We start from the raw sequence: 13,396 nt of genomic DNA on the forward strand, positions 1-13,396 counted from the left end.
GAACTTATCTGGAAATATGATTTGTTGATGTTGATGTTGATGTTGTGGTTGACTGGAAGCCTGGTCTGGCTAATCTCAAGTATCCCGGAGCAGCAGTTAGCCGATCGTTATTTCTCAGAAAATTATCGGTTGGCAGCTGTTAAACTACTATTAGAAACTAATCCAAAAAAAACTTACAGAATTATTACACATGCAAAATCTCGTTCATTCTTTCATTTTCAAAAGTAACGATCGTGCGGGCGTGGCCATTTCTCTGTCCCAATCGAGGTATTTCCTGATTTGCATAAGGGAATTTTTTCTGAACGTGAAGCCTGGAACTCGAACCCAATCAAATCAAAAATTTTCCACGGATGGCATCTTCAATGCGAAATTATGACAAGAAAATTGATGATATGATCCCCGCTCATCCAATGCCAGTGTTTTTCCAAGGATCGAACCTGAACCCTAGAACTCAAACCAACCGGGAATAAAAACTACAGCACTGTCCGGACTGCAATTAACAATCTCAGTGTAGAGTTAACAAATAAAAACCCACAGTTAGATCAGGTGTAAAAACAGTTTATCTTCCTTACAGTTTTTTGTTCCTCTGATGATGAGGCTTAGTTAAAGCCTCGAAACTGTAAGGAAAATAAACTGTTTTTACAGATCTAACTGTGGGTTTTTATTTGTTCATTAGCACTGTCTCCTGATGTGATAGTTGGCACCGCTGCTTGACGTGTCTTGAATGAGACTAATGATCATTGGTGACCAGTCTAATGTTAGATATGATTTGTTGATGTTATGGTTGACAGAATTCCTGGAGTTAGCCGGGTCGCGGGGTCTACGACACTTCGACGCTCCACTCACGCGCTGGCCGGCGCCACACAGGGCCGGGACAGTCACCCTCTTACCAGTTCTCACATTTTCTATTTTTCGATGGCAGCAGAGAGAAACCAAGCCCTTAACCTATGGAAACTAGAATATGAATATATCCAAAATAAGATCTTAGAAGCAGGGCCGGCGCGAAAACGCATTAGCTACAGCGGGATGCCTCCGCCCGACTCCAAACGTTGATTAATCTACATTTACCCAAACTATGAGTATAATACTCTTCACATACTCCACCTCGACCTTGACCTTAGCGTGTGGAGTAATAAAATGCCTTCGATCGATACTGAGTAAGACTTTGTCAATTTAACATAATTTTCCGGATAATTTTAATGTAAATTAATCATAGTTGATTACTGGACTATGTTTCTGTTTTAGAACGATTGGTAAAAGTTGGGCCGATGAGGTCGAACAGGTTCAATCTGGTAGGTGAAATTTGACAATCTGTTTCTCATTCATTCGCATCCGGCTTTTACACAGTCAAAGCGCCGTCTACCGGGCGATGTACAGAAGCGAATGGCAGTAATTTTTTCGAATTTGTTTCACGCTGGGCAAATTGCCACTCATATGAAAGCTTAGCTAAGGCTCTAATTAAAGACGAAACAATTTTTGGATTGATATTGAGCCATTTAACAGTGAGCCATTTAACAGTAAGAAGGTGAAAAAGAAATGGTTTTTTTAAATGAGGTTTATTACTACCAGGTGACCTGCCCGAACCATCTGAAGACTTTGATGAAGCGACGAATACTCGCACAATTACAGAATATAAACTCAATGAAGATGGCAAAAGAGTTCGCGTAAGTCTTAACTTTCAAACCCGCCATTTATTACATACATTATATGATTCCAAGTGTTAAAACCGAATAGAAGTAAACAAAAAAGGTATATTTTCTTCATGTCATCTCGGTGCATCTTGGTTGTTACGTCATCGCGGTAATAAATGACCGTAACCGCCAGATGTTGTTACTACTTAGACTCCCCTCATCTTAAACCATCTCTTATCCCCCTTCCCCGTGCCCATGTACTTGGGAGAAGTTAATAATTCTTTAATAGTTTATCCAAATATGAATAACTCCTTCATCTCGGTGGTGTTGGACTTGCAGCGGCAAAAGCCGTGTCAATAACTTACTTTTAATACCATGTTTTTGAGGAGATTGAAGTAAATTCACTGTGGCATATTAGAACCTGTCAAAAAGTGGCCGCGGCAATAAAAAATTGTTTCCAATTCGTCTGTAATTTTGATATAAACACAATCTTTTAGGGAGGAGGAGTCTCCATAAATGATGTGATTTTATTTTCTGTTCTTTTTTTGTTGTTGTTAGATTGTTAAAACATACAAGATAGAAACAAGAAAAGTCAGCACTTCTATAGCTAAACGAAAGGTGAGTCGAGGAGAGGGTGCTTTGAGCTCGAGAGGGAGGGTACTGCGTTTGACATCAGGGTATCGTCATAGACCTAAGAACTGTTTTTTAATTCAGGGCTCGTAAGCTTCAAATACCCGTTATTTTATTTTTAGCAATGGAAAAAATTCGGCGCAGCCACTCACGACCCTCCCGGTCCAAATCCAGCAAATACAGTTATCGCTGAAGATGTATTCATGGCATTTGTTTCAAACAAAGAGGTGAAGAATATAAGATAGGGGTGCAATCAAAGTCAATATCTGAATAAAACCAACATTACAATCTGATGTTTCGATAAAAATATCGAAAAGATCATGTTTTTTGGATACGTCTATTTTTCAGGTCAGCTCAGAAGCGGAGGAAGATCCATTGGCTAAAATGAAAGGGCAGAAGATTGTCTCTTGTCGAATCTGTAAAGGTGACCATTGGACGACGAAATGTCCGTATAAAGATACGCTTTCTCCATTAGCGGTGAGTATTACATGTATTCTTTTCTAATGCTGCTCGAGTTATGGGGAAAAAAAACTAGGTTGGTAAGAGATAACCGGCAGATAAATACCATAGTAACAATGAAGTTATAACTATCAGTCAACTATCAACTGGTAACTCTAACCAACTTATGAGGAGCAACTGGTCCCTGAACTTCACCTGAGATATTTTTAATTGAAAATAAACAACAAACACCAGACATTAAACATTTTATCAGTCGAATTTCAACATTTTATTGTCCGCATTTCATATGTATCGGGGAGGTTGATTTCACACAAAAATTTGTCGATTTTCCAGGATGCTCTCGGCGAGGGTGGTGCTGCGACTGAACCTAAAGATGGTGCTGCCAGCACAGCTACGACGCCCGCTACACCAGCTGCAGCTGCTACAGCTGCCTCAAAAACCGGTAAATACGTACCGCCTAGTCTACGAGGGGGCGCTGGAGCAGCGAAGGGTCGCGGTGAAACAATGCAGAGCAAACGCGGTAAGTTCTTTAATTGAAGAAAATATGTTAGAAGTCAGAAAAATAATTTCGTTATCGTTTGAGTCAAGTCACAGTTTACAGCATTCGTGAATGCAATGATTTGATTGTTGTTGTATGTATTGTTATTATAGATGAATCGGCAACAATACGAGTTACTAATTTACCGGAAGAAACGAGAGAACTCGATTTACAGGAATTATTCCGCCCGTTCGGAATGATTTCACGTATTTACCTCGCCAAGGATAAACATACAAATACATCTAAGGTATACTTATACTTATCGGATGATTTTTAGAACGATGGTGAAATACTAGAAACCCATTTAAATCTCCTTCAATTTTGAGTAATAGGCAATTCTATGCCTATAAATTCACTACATTTAAGACTCTGGCGATTGTTGCCTAATTTGGCCATTACCGATATAGAAATAAGAATTGCTCACAAAACCACTGAATTAACGGTTAAGCAAGATAGACAGTACCAATTCAGGAGGAGTCTACTGTAATTGGGATGGGAAAGTTATGCAGACGCTTCCTTGACATTCGAAATATTCTCCTTGAAAACTCCTTATTATATCGACAAATTACAGATCTGTAGAGAATCTATTGATTATAACCAATAGTTTGTTGTATAGAGTACGAAATTAATTGTGGTTAATTGTCCGATTTAGGGTGAAATTCCTCGTTCGGGATATCGAAGTTCATTATGTGGTCGCGTGTGTATGATGTGATTTTCTTTTCGAATGATAGGGTTTCGCGTTTGTAAATTTCCACAAAAGAGAAGACGCCGCTCGAGCTATCGTCGGCGTGTCCGGATATGGTTACGATCATCTAATCTTGAACGTAGAATGGGCAAAGTAAGTTCGTACAGGTTTCATACTATTGTATTCGTTTTCATACGTAACCCAATTTGTATTTCCAATTCAATTTACTAACTGTAAGTCATCATTTGGGAAAGTCCAGCTACGCTAATTCGCCTTATAAGTCATTGTTAGGCTAAAAAAAATTGATACCTTGTTTCTCCGCTCTGCTGAGCTTAAATGTTGACCCGGCCGGCCGCCTATCTACCCTATACATTACTTTTTTTTTAAATCGTTATCAATTTTACCATAACAGACCCAGCCGCTATAGGAATGAACTGTTTATAAATTTTATCATATTTTACAAAAATGACCCGGCCGCTGCGGAGAAACAAGGTATCATTTTTGTTTAGCCTTACAATTTTATTTTGTAAATGCATACATTTTCTCCATGAGCCCGTACATACAGATATTCATTGGTGGTTTTCTTTATTTCAGGCCCTCTGGAAATACGATGTAATTAGATCTTACTGAAAGTGGAATTAATCAAATTTTATGATATTGTTTCAAAGTCTCTCGGCGAATAATAAAATGGGTTTATATGTGAAATGGTGGATGTTTTAGTCATCTCTGTTTAGTCTCGCAGTAGCAGGCAAAAAACAGTCGTCTCCAAGAGGAACTAATCCAACTGTTTGTACCAAGAATTCTCATATCCAGATAAAAATGACGTAAAATTATTAAATAAAAGTCAATTTATTGTAACAAACCACTATTATTGAGAATACACACTAATCACTATACAAAGACGTCTAGATACTAGAGCACGACTGAAGTAAACTCATTAATCGATTCTTTGAGCTTGTATTCCCTGTCGTTCTTCGTTTAATTCCAAATTTTCATGCGCTAAATAAACCGACCTATCGTTAAACGGTACGTAATACCAACTTTTGTAATCGCCACGTTTTCGCATCAGGTCCTTCGCTTTCCATTCTAATTTCCTGGAAAAAATCAACAAAATTCGAAATATAAAAAAACAGTTGTTTAAACTAGTCGATATATCCACCAATATCAGAGTGATCAGTTGTGCGGTCGAGGCTCAGAGACACTAACTTAAAACTTGAAACCAGTCTCAAGAGTAAAGACTACGTCATGACTTCAAACAGACCCAGGCTTAAACGGCTTCAAAATGTTAAGCCTTGGGGCCAGTTGCATAGTCACGGCTTAGTCTAAGACCAACTTAGTTCTATAGCCAATCTAACAACTTAAGATCAGTCTAAAGATTTAAGACCACTTTTGGACTTAAGTCACGACTGTGCAACTGGCCACTGCTGGTGTATTTACATTTACGACTAAATCAGGGGAAAACGACATCTGTTATCACTACTGTTCTTACCTCCATTTTGCTTTCTGATCTTCAACGAAGACGAAATGAAGATATTTCTCGTACTCTTTCTGTGGATTCGAGTAGACATAGCGCGCGAAAAATCTTTTTATCGGATGCTACAAAAATAATTGAAATTTCATCGATAAACACTTGGATTGAGTTATACAACACAATATACAATTAACTGTACTACAAAAGCCTTACTTTATGAAACTCCCAATGTTTTGGCTCATAGTTTTCCGGTATATCGGTCAATATGCCATGTCCTTGAAATGAGACAACCAATTTTAAATCACGATATAATGGATAGAAATTGCGGATCATGACAGAAGATACAGAATACGATGATCAGTCATGAACGGACATACCTACAAACGTGTTTGCATAAACAATAACGGCTCCTAACGGTATGATTCCAAGTGCAAAGAAAAAGTGCTGCCGATAGAAAGAAAACAATATTCAGTAATTTTCCATCTCTTCCTAATCAGCTCTCCGTTTCTGTACGATCATGATTCATTATCATATTTTATTATATCGTCTTCATGTTTCCCCATATTCATTGCAAATATCATCACCACCATCAAAATTAGTTGTAATTCATCATTTTTGGTCCTCTTTGCTCGTCCATTGTCTATTGTATGTATTCATAAAAAAATTTCTGTTAAAAAGGAGACAAATAAAGACTGAATACAATACATACCACTTTATCTTTCCACACGTTCACTTCATGTTTAGTTGGTATAATAGTCATACGTCGACCGTGGCCGCCCATATTCCTCACAGCAGTCACTGAAAAACATAATGCAATATATCTTATACATCTCCAGAGTGCGTCGTCTTTGTGGTTTGGTTGAAAAGGCGTTTGACTCATAACCGAGTAGAACCCTAGTGATTAACCAAACCATGATATTCGGTAAGGTCATATTGATTGCCTCTCGCTGTGGCAAATCACACCCTGTCCCTGTTCCTGCTGGTAAGCCAGGATGGTCATATATGTATCAACTCAAGTTTTTCTAAAATCTCACTAATAACAACAAAAGTTGCAAATGAATGAATATCCCATATCGACGATCAATTAATTAACGAAATATGGGTTAAAACACAACTCGAGAAGGACATTCAATGACCGCAAAAAACCCGGAAGTCCAACGTAAAGACGATTGGTTGACGACTTTAAAAGCCAAGATTCATTACATTGCCTGTACGGATATCTAGTTTACAACGAGTTTTAATTGTTTATTACCTAAACTGACATTTTTCGCGGCATTTAGTTGATGTTTGAGTCCATTTACGGCAGGGCCGAATTGCCTACACAGGACACTCAGCACGGCCATCTTGTTTGCTTCTCGAGATGTCCCAGATTCAATACAATTCAACAAGATCTTTATTGTACATGAAAATTCAGTTCTGAACTCGAACTCGATGAACTTGAACTTGAACTTGAACTCGATGTCTGACAAGGAATGTAATCGGCCAGTATGAAATAAAGTAAAAGATACGTTAATCGGGCCGAATTTGCTGCTGGTCTCTTGTTTACTATCCCATTCATGCCATTTCATTTGAAATAAACTCGCAGAATCGGAAATCATACGTGATTCAATTCATATGGTTTACGAAAATAGATCATTACAATAATTCGTCGTACCTAGTGGAAGCCTTCCGAACAAGTCATTTTGTATGTTGCTAGACCTGCCGTACATTGACCGTCTCTCCCTTACCGCACACGCCAGGCCCTGTCTCTTTCGGAGGAGATCAGCTAGAAAACTATTAGTTTGCCACGCAAAGAATTTAACAAAACAATATGTATTTCATCTAACACCCAGGAACAGGAAGCTTTGTTCTAAAACAGAGGCTGTATCCAGAGGCCACGGGGCATCACTACTCCCTGTGTATTCTCTTATCAGTCCTCATGCGGGTTAATTGTTCATTTGACTTCCAATGTATACATATATAAACTTCTAATTAACAATAACAATTGGCGATACCAGGAAGAACAGTATTGAATGGTAAAAACCATTTTTTTTTAAATTAACTATAAATAGGACAATGAACTTCAAAACGATTACCCGGATTAAAGGAACTATCAACGTTGTGACAAGAAGCACGCGCATCCTGTTTCTGGTATTTTCCTAACCATTAAACCTTCGGCTATAGCAAGTAACCTTCGGGGCTTCAATGGAATACCTTCAACTGTAGGACATTGATTTGTTACCGTAGAATCACTTGCGAGAATAAACAATTCCTCGAATTGTACATCACGCTTCACCGTTAATCTTCCTGTGAGGGGCTGTCTGTTTGCTTCTTGTAGGGTAGAAAAGAATTGATGTTGTTGGATCAATTTATTTTTTCCAACAGCGGAGGAATCGTTACCTTGAGTTATAATATTTCAGCTGACTACCGTAGATATTTCTTCATCTGATTTACTCGTGATTTACGCTGAAATGCCTTGAGCGGTTCTTATGTTTACGATATCGTGCAATTGGTGGATGCTTCTTGCACTTCGCTAACACGCGTTAAGTCACCGTAAGAAAACATGTTTCAGTAGGAAAACCCTGGGATTTGCACGAATAGATCTAACAAATAAATAAATATGTACGTATATTCATAACAGTGGACGTTGTGTTACTATTCCTCTGAGGGGTGTTTTATTTGCCGACTCCCTTCAAACCGGTTTTCGACTGAAATCACGCCTATGCGTCTATAGGATTCTTATACGGCTAGTTTCGGAAGAAAGCGAGTTTACTGGTGTACAACAAGGTAAGTTGTTAAGATCTTTTAAATTACTACCTTGTAAATTCTTTTTCTAGAGCGAGATCAAGACTCATATTCAGAATTCAAATATTTTGTTGACAAACTTTATCATTCCGTTATGACATAGAGTTTTTGCTTATCGTTTCACTTTCACTTTCAGAGTTTTAGCTTATCGTTTCGCTATCACTTTCAGAGTTTTAGCTAATCATTTATAAGCCCTCACTTTCAGAGTTTTAGCTTATCGTTTCGCTATCACTTTCAGAGTTTTAGCTTATCGTTTCGCTATCACTTTCAGAGTTTTAGCTAATCATTGATAAGCCCTCGCTTTCAGAGTTTTAGCTTATCGTTTCGCTATCGCTTTCAGAGTTTTAGCTTATCGTTTCGCTATCACTTTCAGAGTTTTAGCTAATCATTTATTAGTCCTCACTTTCAGAGTTTTAGTTTATCGTTTAGCTATCACTTTCAGAGTTTTAGTTTATCGTTTAGCTCACACTTTCTAACATCTCGAGCGACGCGTGGGACGAAGCTGCTGCAAGGGATTATTTAGCCATTAGTTGAAATATATCTATCAGTCCATTTACAAATAATGATTAACTTAGGAAATAAATACGGCAGTCAGGGGAGACCATTGAAACAAAACATCGGGAGAGCATCCGTGAGGCAGGTCAACGAGTATCCCAGAAACATAAGGCCCGTTCTAGGAAATGTTTGGTAAGACCTTGGATAATTAATTATTATCGACAACACACATCTTAGATTTTAACATCTACGAGTTGAGTTCGCGTTATTGTATTTCTGTCTCGGGTTCCAACATCGCCGTGAGTGACAGGAGGGGAAGACAATGCATATACGCCTAGGAAATACAGGACCGCTCTCCCACCTCCTCAGCGGGAATGATTTCTGGAAAATTGAGGCCTCATTTGCATAATGTTGTGGCACTGCTAATCCGATTGAATTCCGTTCGCCGATTTTTGAACCGTGTTTCCCTTCCTTAAAGCTAATGTCTGTCCACCTTGAAATTCTATTGCTAATGATTATATTCATATACAAACCCATTGTCCTTCTGCTATAGACGAATGAACCTTTTTAGACGAGAGGGCTATGGAACTGTTAGTTACTGTCTGCTTGTTTTTGATAATTTGATCTGTCCACCGATTTTTGAACTGTGTTTCCTTAAACCTAATGTCCACCTTGAAATTCTATTGCTAATGATTATATATGTAAAAATCCATTGTCCTTCTGCTATAGACGGATAAACCTCTTGTTAGTAACTGTCTGTTGGTTAGTTAGATAGTTAGTTAGTTAGTTTGTTTGTTTGTTTGTTTCTTTCTTTCTTTCTTTCTTTCTTTGTTTATTAATTTGACCTCATGTTAACGTGAACTCCTGGTTCGGCGGTGTTTTGCCCACCGAATGAACCCAGGTTTTTTACAAAAATACCCACCAATCGAAATGACCATTACTGCGTAGTCTGAAAACTTGATATAAGTATAAAAAGACCACAACCCTTGATTATTTTCAGTTATGGGCGTTTTAACAGCGACTGCGGTTTTCCTGTCGGGAGTGTTCGTGTCGACGGTTATGGGTGCGTCGATGCCGAAAGGGTTCGGCGAAAAGCAACAAGTCGAATGTCGACCAGAATGGAAGAAATGCACGTACAAATTTATCATTCACGAGAAGTTAACGATGATGAAATACAAACAGATGTTGTATCCGTACGAGGGTAAGTTATACCCGTGTTACGTGAAGAGTCCACCTGGTAACGATACAGCCCCGATTCCACCGAGTGAGATCATCCCTGCAGACGGCTGGACCCAGTCGCGCGTCGTATACGTCGTCAATAATAGCATGCCAGGGCCGCCTGTCGAGGTTTACGAAGGTCAGACGGTAGTTATAGAGGTACATAATGCTATGCGCAGCGAGAGTACATCTCTACACATGCACGGGTTACATCAGAAAGGTACTCCGTTCATGGACGGGGTAGCATTCGTCACCCAATGCCCGATACTTCCCGGTCAGAGTTTCACGTACAGATTCAAAGTCAAACAGTTGGGCACGTATTGGTACCACGCCCACGTCGGGGCGCAGCGATCGATGGGCATCTACGGGGCGTTTATAATTCGACCGAAACCGAAATCACAAATCGAATTGGACAATATAAAAATGAACGAACACGTAGTAATGTTGAGCGACTGGAACCACGACTGGGAATCGATGAACAGTTATTTACGGATGGTATTAGGCGGTTTCGACGGACTGGTGAAAACTAAGGCCAGTCAATCGCTAGATGGCATGCATTATAGTAATTTCCGATTCCAGAGTGGGTTAATAAACGGTCTCGGGCGTTACTATAATCCCGATACGGGTAAACACAACGACGCGCCGCTTACTGTATTCACAGTGAAACACAACCAAACCGTTCGATTACGTGTAATCGCCGCCGGTAATCTATATCCATTCCGAGTATCCGTAGACAATCACCAGCTGAGGGTAATCTCGTCCGACGGGATGGACGTCGAACCGACTGAGGTCGAATCCGTCATCATCAATCCGGGAGAGCGATACGATGTGGTGATCGATACCGATCAGACGGCAGGTAATTATTGGATTCGAGCCGTGACGTTAGAAGTGGGCAAGAAATATCACATCGCCGAGGCCATATTGCGCTACGAAGGCGCGCCTGACGCGGAACCGATTACTGAAAGGAAGAAGTGTACCAGTAATGACGTGTGTATGGTGGTTAACTGTCCTTTCCTTTACTACCCCGAATCAGATTATACGAAATGCATCACCGTCGACCAACTGAAAAATACGCAGAACGACACAGTTCCCGAATACGAGCTGGGAAAATCGAAAGAATACTTTTTGAATTTCGCGTTTCCCGGCGCGGACTGGACTCCCGGTTCGGTAAATGGTCACGCGTTTACCGAGTCTGGAATATCGGCATTAACTCAACCCGAACTGTTCAAGCCATCGTGCAGCCCTACCGAGTGCGGTGAAGAGAAAACCTGTCTTTGTACGTTAACTCTCGATTTGAAATATAACGACACCGTTCAGATGGTGCTGATGAATTTAGGGCGTGGTCGGGGCTGGGCGCACCCCATGCATCTACACGGCCATAGCTTTTACGTCGTGAAAATGGGTTTTGCCGATTACGACAACGTCACCGGTAAACTGACAAATGATACGAAAGATATCGATTGTCGCGGCAACCCCGATCCTAAACAGTCGTATTGTAACAAGGCCGCGTGGTCGAACTCGAGCTGGGGCGGCGACGATATTCCGGGAATCAACTTGGAAAATCCGCCACGTAAAGATACGGTTATCATACCAAGCGGTGGATATGCGGTTATCCGCATCAAAGCGGATAATCCGGGTGTGTGGATCTTCCACTGTCACATAGAGATGCATAATTTGGACGGTATGTCGATGCTCGTAACCGAAGCACTCGATCACGTCCCGCCGATACCGAAACGATTCCCTACTTGTCACGGGTTCGAATTTACCGACGCAGATGAGGAGGAATACGAGAAAGTGTTAGCGAGCAGCTCTGGTAAGTCGACCACGATAGCGCTTTAATGCGGGATATAGCTGAATAAACAAAACCGCCGTGTTCTTTACTATTGTCGATTGAGAATGTTATCGAATATCTGGAACAAGTTATTTAAAAAAATAATTGGCGCTACCAAAATTCCATCTCAATCAAGTATTATGCAAGTGACCAAGGACGGATCTAGGGGCGGACTGGGCGGACTGGTCCACCCCATTCAATATTTGAATGTGCCTGCCAAAAGTTCTGGATATTCTTATTGCATAGAAAATATTCAAAGATGAAAATAAATCCGAATGGGTCCTGTTTAGTGATAAGGACCAGAACTGCCCGTTTCGATCCTAAATGTGGGAGGGCCACCAGAACCCCCACGAATGGTCGCGCTTGTAGCCCTCGCATTGCCAAATCTGCCATTTCCAAATTAAGAGCCCGTTTTCACGTCCACCCCTTTCAAATAATTCTATATCCGCCCTTGGTGACGTCACGGTGCGTCTTATTGGCGTCACATTTGACGTCAAGCGCTAGCTGAAGTAGAGAGTCACATTGACGGTTAACAAGTCCGTGCGCGTACCCCTGTATTACTTCGTAATCCTTCAGATTGCTTGATAATGAATACATCTTTAATTAAACGAGATTAAAGTTATTCATACTTATAACTTGATTATTTTTCTTGAATCTATTTCCAGGTTCTCGTTTGGTACCTACCGCATTCCCGACGTCGTGTCTGTTATTTGTTCTGTGGTTGTTTTATTTAAAGTCAATTGTACATCATTGAGACGTGTACTCGCAGCATCTAAATCAGTCGTGTGTGAGGAAAGAGTGTGAAAAATCTACCGGCGAAAAATACAAGCCGCATATCCACGAGCCGACGGAAATATAGAACAATTCGACGTATAAATCATACTACTACAGTAGACTACGCTTAAATCAGATTGTTCAACTGAGACATCTGTATGAGATAATTACCGACTCAACTGTGATTATGTATGTCACTCAAGATCACTAAGATCCGATTTAAGCGGAGTCTACTTATCATATTTCATCGGTCCATAAATAGGTTTCGACAGCTTTGGTAACATTCTAACCGTAGGAATCTCTAGTTTTGAGTTATATAAAATTCATATCTGAATTTATGAATACTATGGTGACTGATTCGGGCCAAAATCAGAAGAAAAATATACGTCTGATACGCCATGCAAAAAATATATTGCCTCGTTTCTTCGTCCGTTTTTTCGTCGTGTTTCTTTGCATGTTGCGTATTAAATATTTACTGTATTTACCTTATTACCAATGAATCGTAGATGAATATATATATATATATATATATATATATATATATATATATATATATATATATATATATATATATATATATATATATATATATATATATATATATATATATATATATATATATATATATATATATATATATATATATATATATATATATATATATATATATATATATATATATATATATATATATATATATATATATATATATATATATATATATATATATATATATATATATATATATATATATATATATATATATATATATATATATATATATATATATATATATATATATATATATATATATATATATATATATGTCGACTAAAATATAGCGAGACAACATGACAAAATTCTTTAGATTTTAAGATTT

General features: G+C 39.1%; 3 protein-coding genes across 3 annotated transcripts; 2 read left to right on the forward strand and 1 right to left on the reverse strand.

Moving 5' to 3' along the window:
• The first annotated feature begins 1,107 nt into the window (after positions 1-1,107).
• LOC141908537 (eukaryotic translation initiation factor 3 subunit G-like) lies at positions 1,108-4,648 on the forward strand. The gene is made up of 10 exons (XM_074798632.1): positions 1,108-1,157; positions 1,246-1,292; positions 1,570-1,664; positions 2,190-2,249; positions 2,384-2,488; positions 2,610-2,738; positions 3,054-3,240; positions 3,372-3,505; positions 3,990-4,096; positions 4,538-4,648. Exons 1-10 carry the CDS (start codon positions 1,138-1,140, stop codon positions 4,557-4,559), a joined length of 906 nt encoding a protein of 301 aa, XP_074654733.1. The 5' UTR covers positions 1,108-1,137; the 3' UTR covers positions 4,560-4,648.
• Positions 4,649-4,773: 125 nt separating this feature from the next.
• Positions 4,774-7,212, reverse strand: LOC141908688 (NADH dehydrogenase [ubiquinone] 1 beta subcomplex subunit 5, mitochondrial-like). The gene is made up of 7 exons (XM_074798829.1): positions 7,069-7,212; positions 6,667-6,876; positions 6,124-6,212; positions 5,792-5,858; positions 5,628-5,689; positions 5,433-5,539; positions 4,774-5,037 (listed from the first exon to the last, which is right to left on the reverse strand). The coding sequence occupies exons 1-7, from the start codon at positions 7,121-7,123 to the stop codon at positions 4,881-4,883; spliced, it is 747 nt and encodes a 248-aa protein (XP_074654930.1). The 5' UTR covers positions 7,124-7,212; the 3' UTR covers positions 4,774-4,880.
• A 330-nt stretch (positions 7,213-7,542) lies between these two features.
• Positions 7,543-13,017, forward strand: LOC141908958 (uncharacterized). The gene is made up of 3 exons (XM_074799265.1): positions 7,543-8,180; positions 9,694-11,724; positions 12,408-13,017. The coding sequence occupies exons 2-3, from the start codon at positions 9,696-9,698 to the stop codon at positions 12,494-12,496; spliced, it is 2,118 nt and encodes a 705-aa protein (XP_074655366.1). The 5' UTR covers positions 7,543-8,180; positions 9,694-9,695; the 3' UTR covers positions 12,497-13,017.
• The last annotated feature ends 379 nt before the right edge of the window (positions 13,018-13,396 follow it).

Source organism: Tubulanus polymorphus, chromosome 7 (genome assembly GCF_964204645.1).
Source record: "Tubulanus polymorphus chromosome 7, tnTubPoly1.2, whole genome shotgun sequence".
NCBI classification, from domain to species: domain Eukaryota; kingdom Metazoa; phylum Nemertea; class Palaeonemertea; order Tubulaniformes; family Tubulanidae; genus Tubulanus; species Tubulanus polymorphus.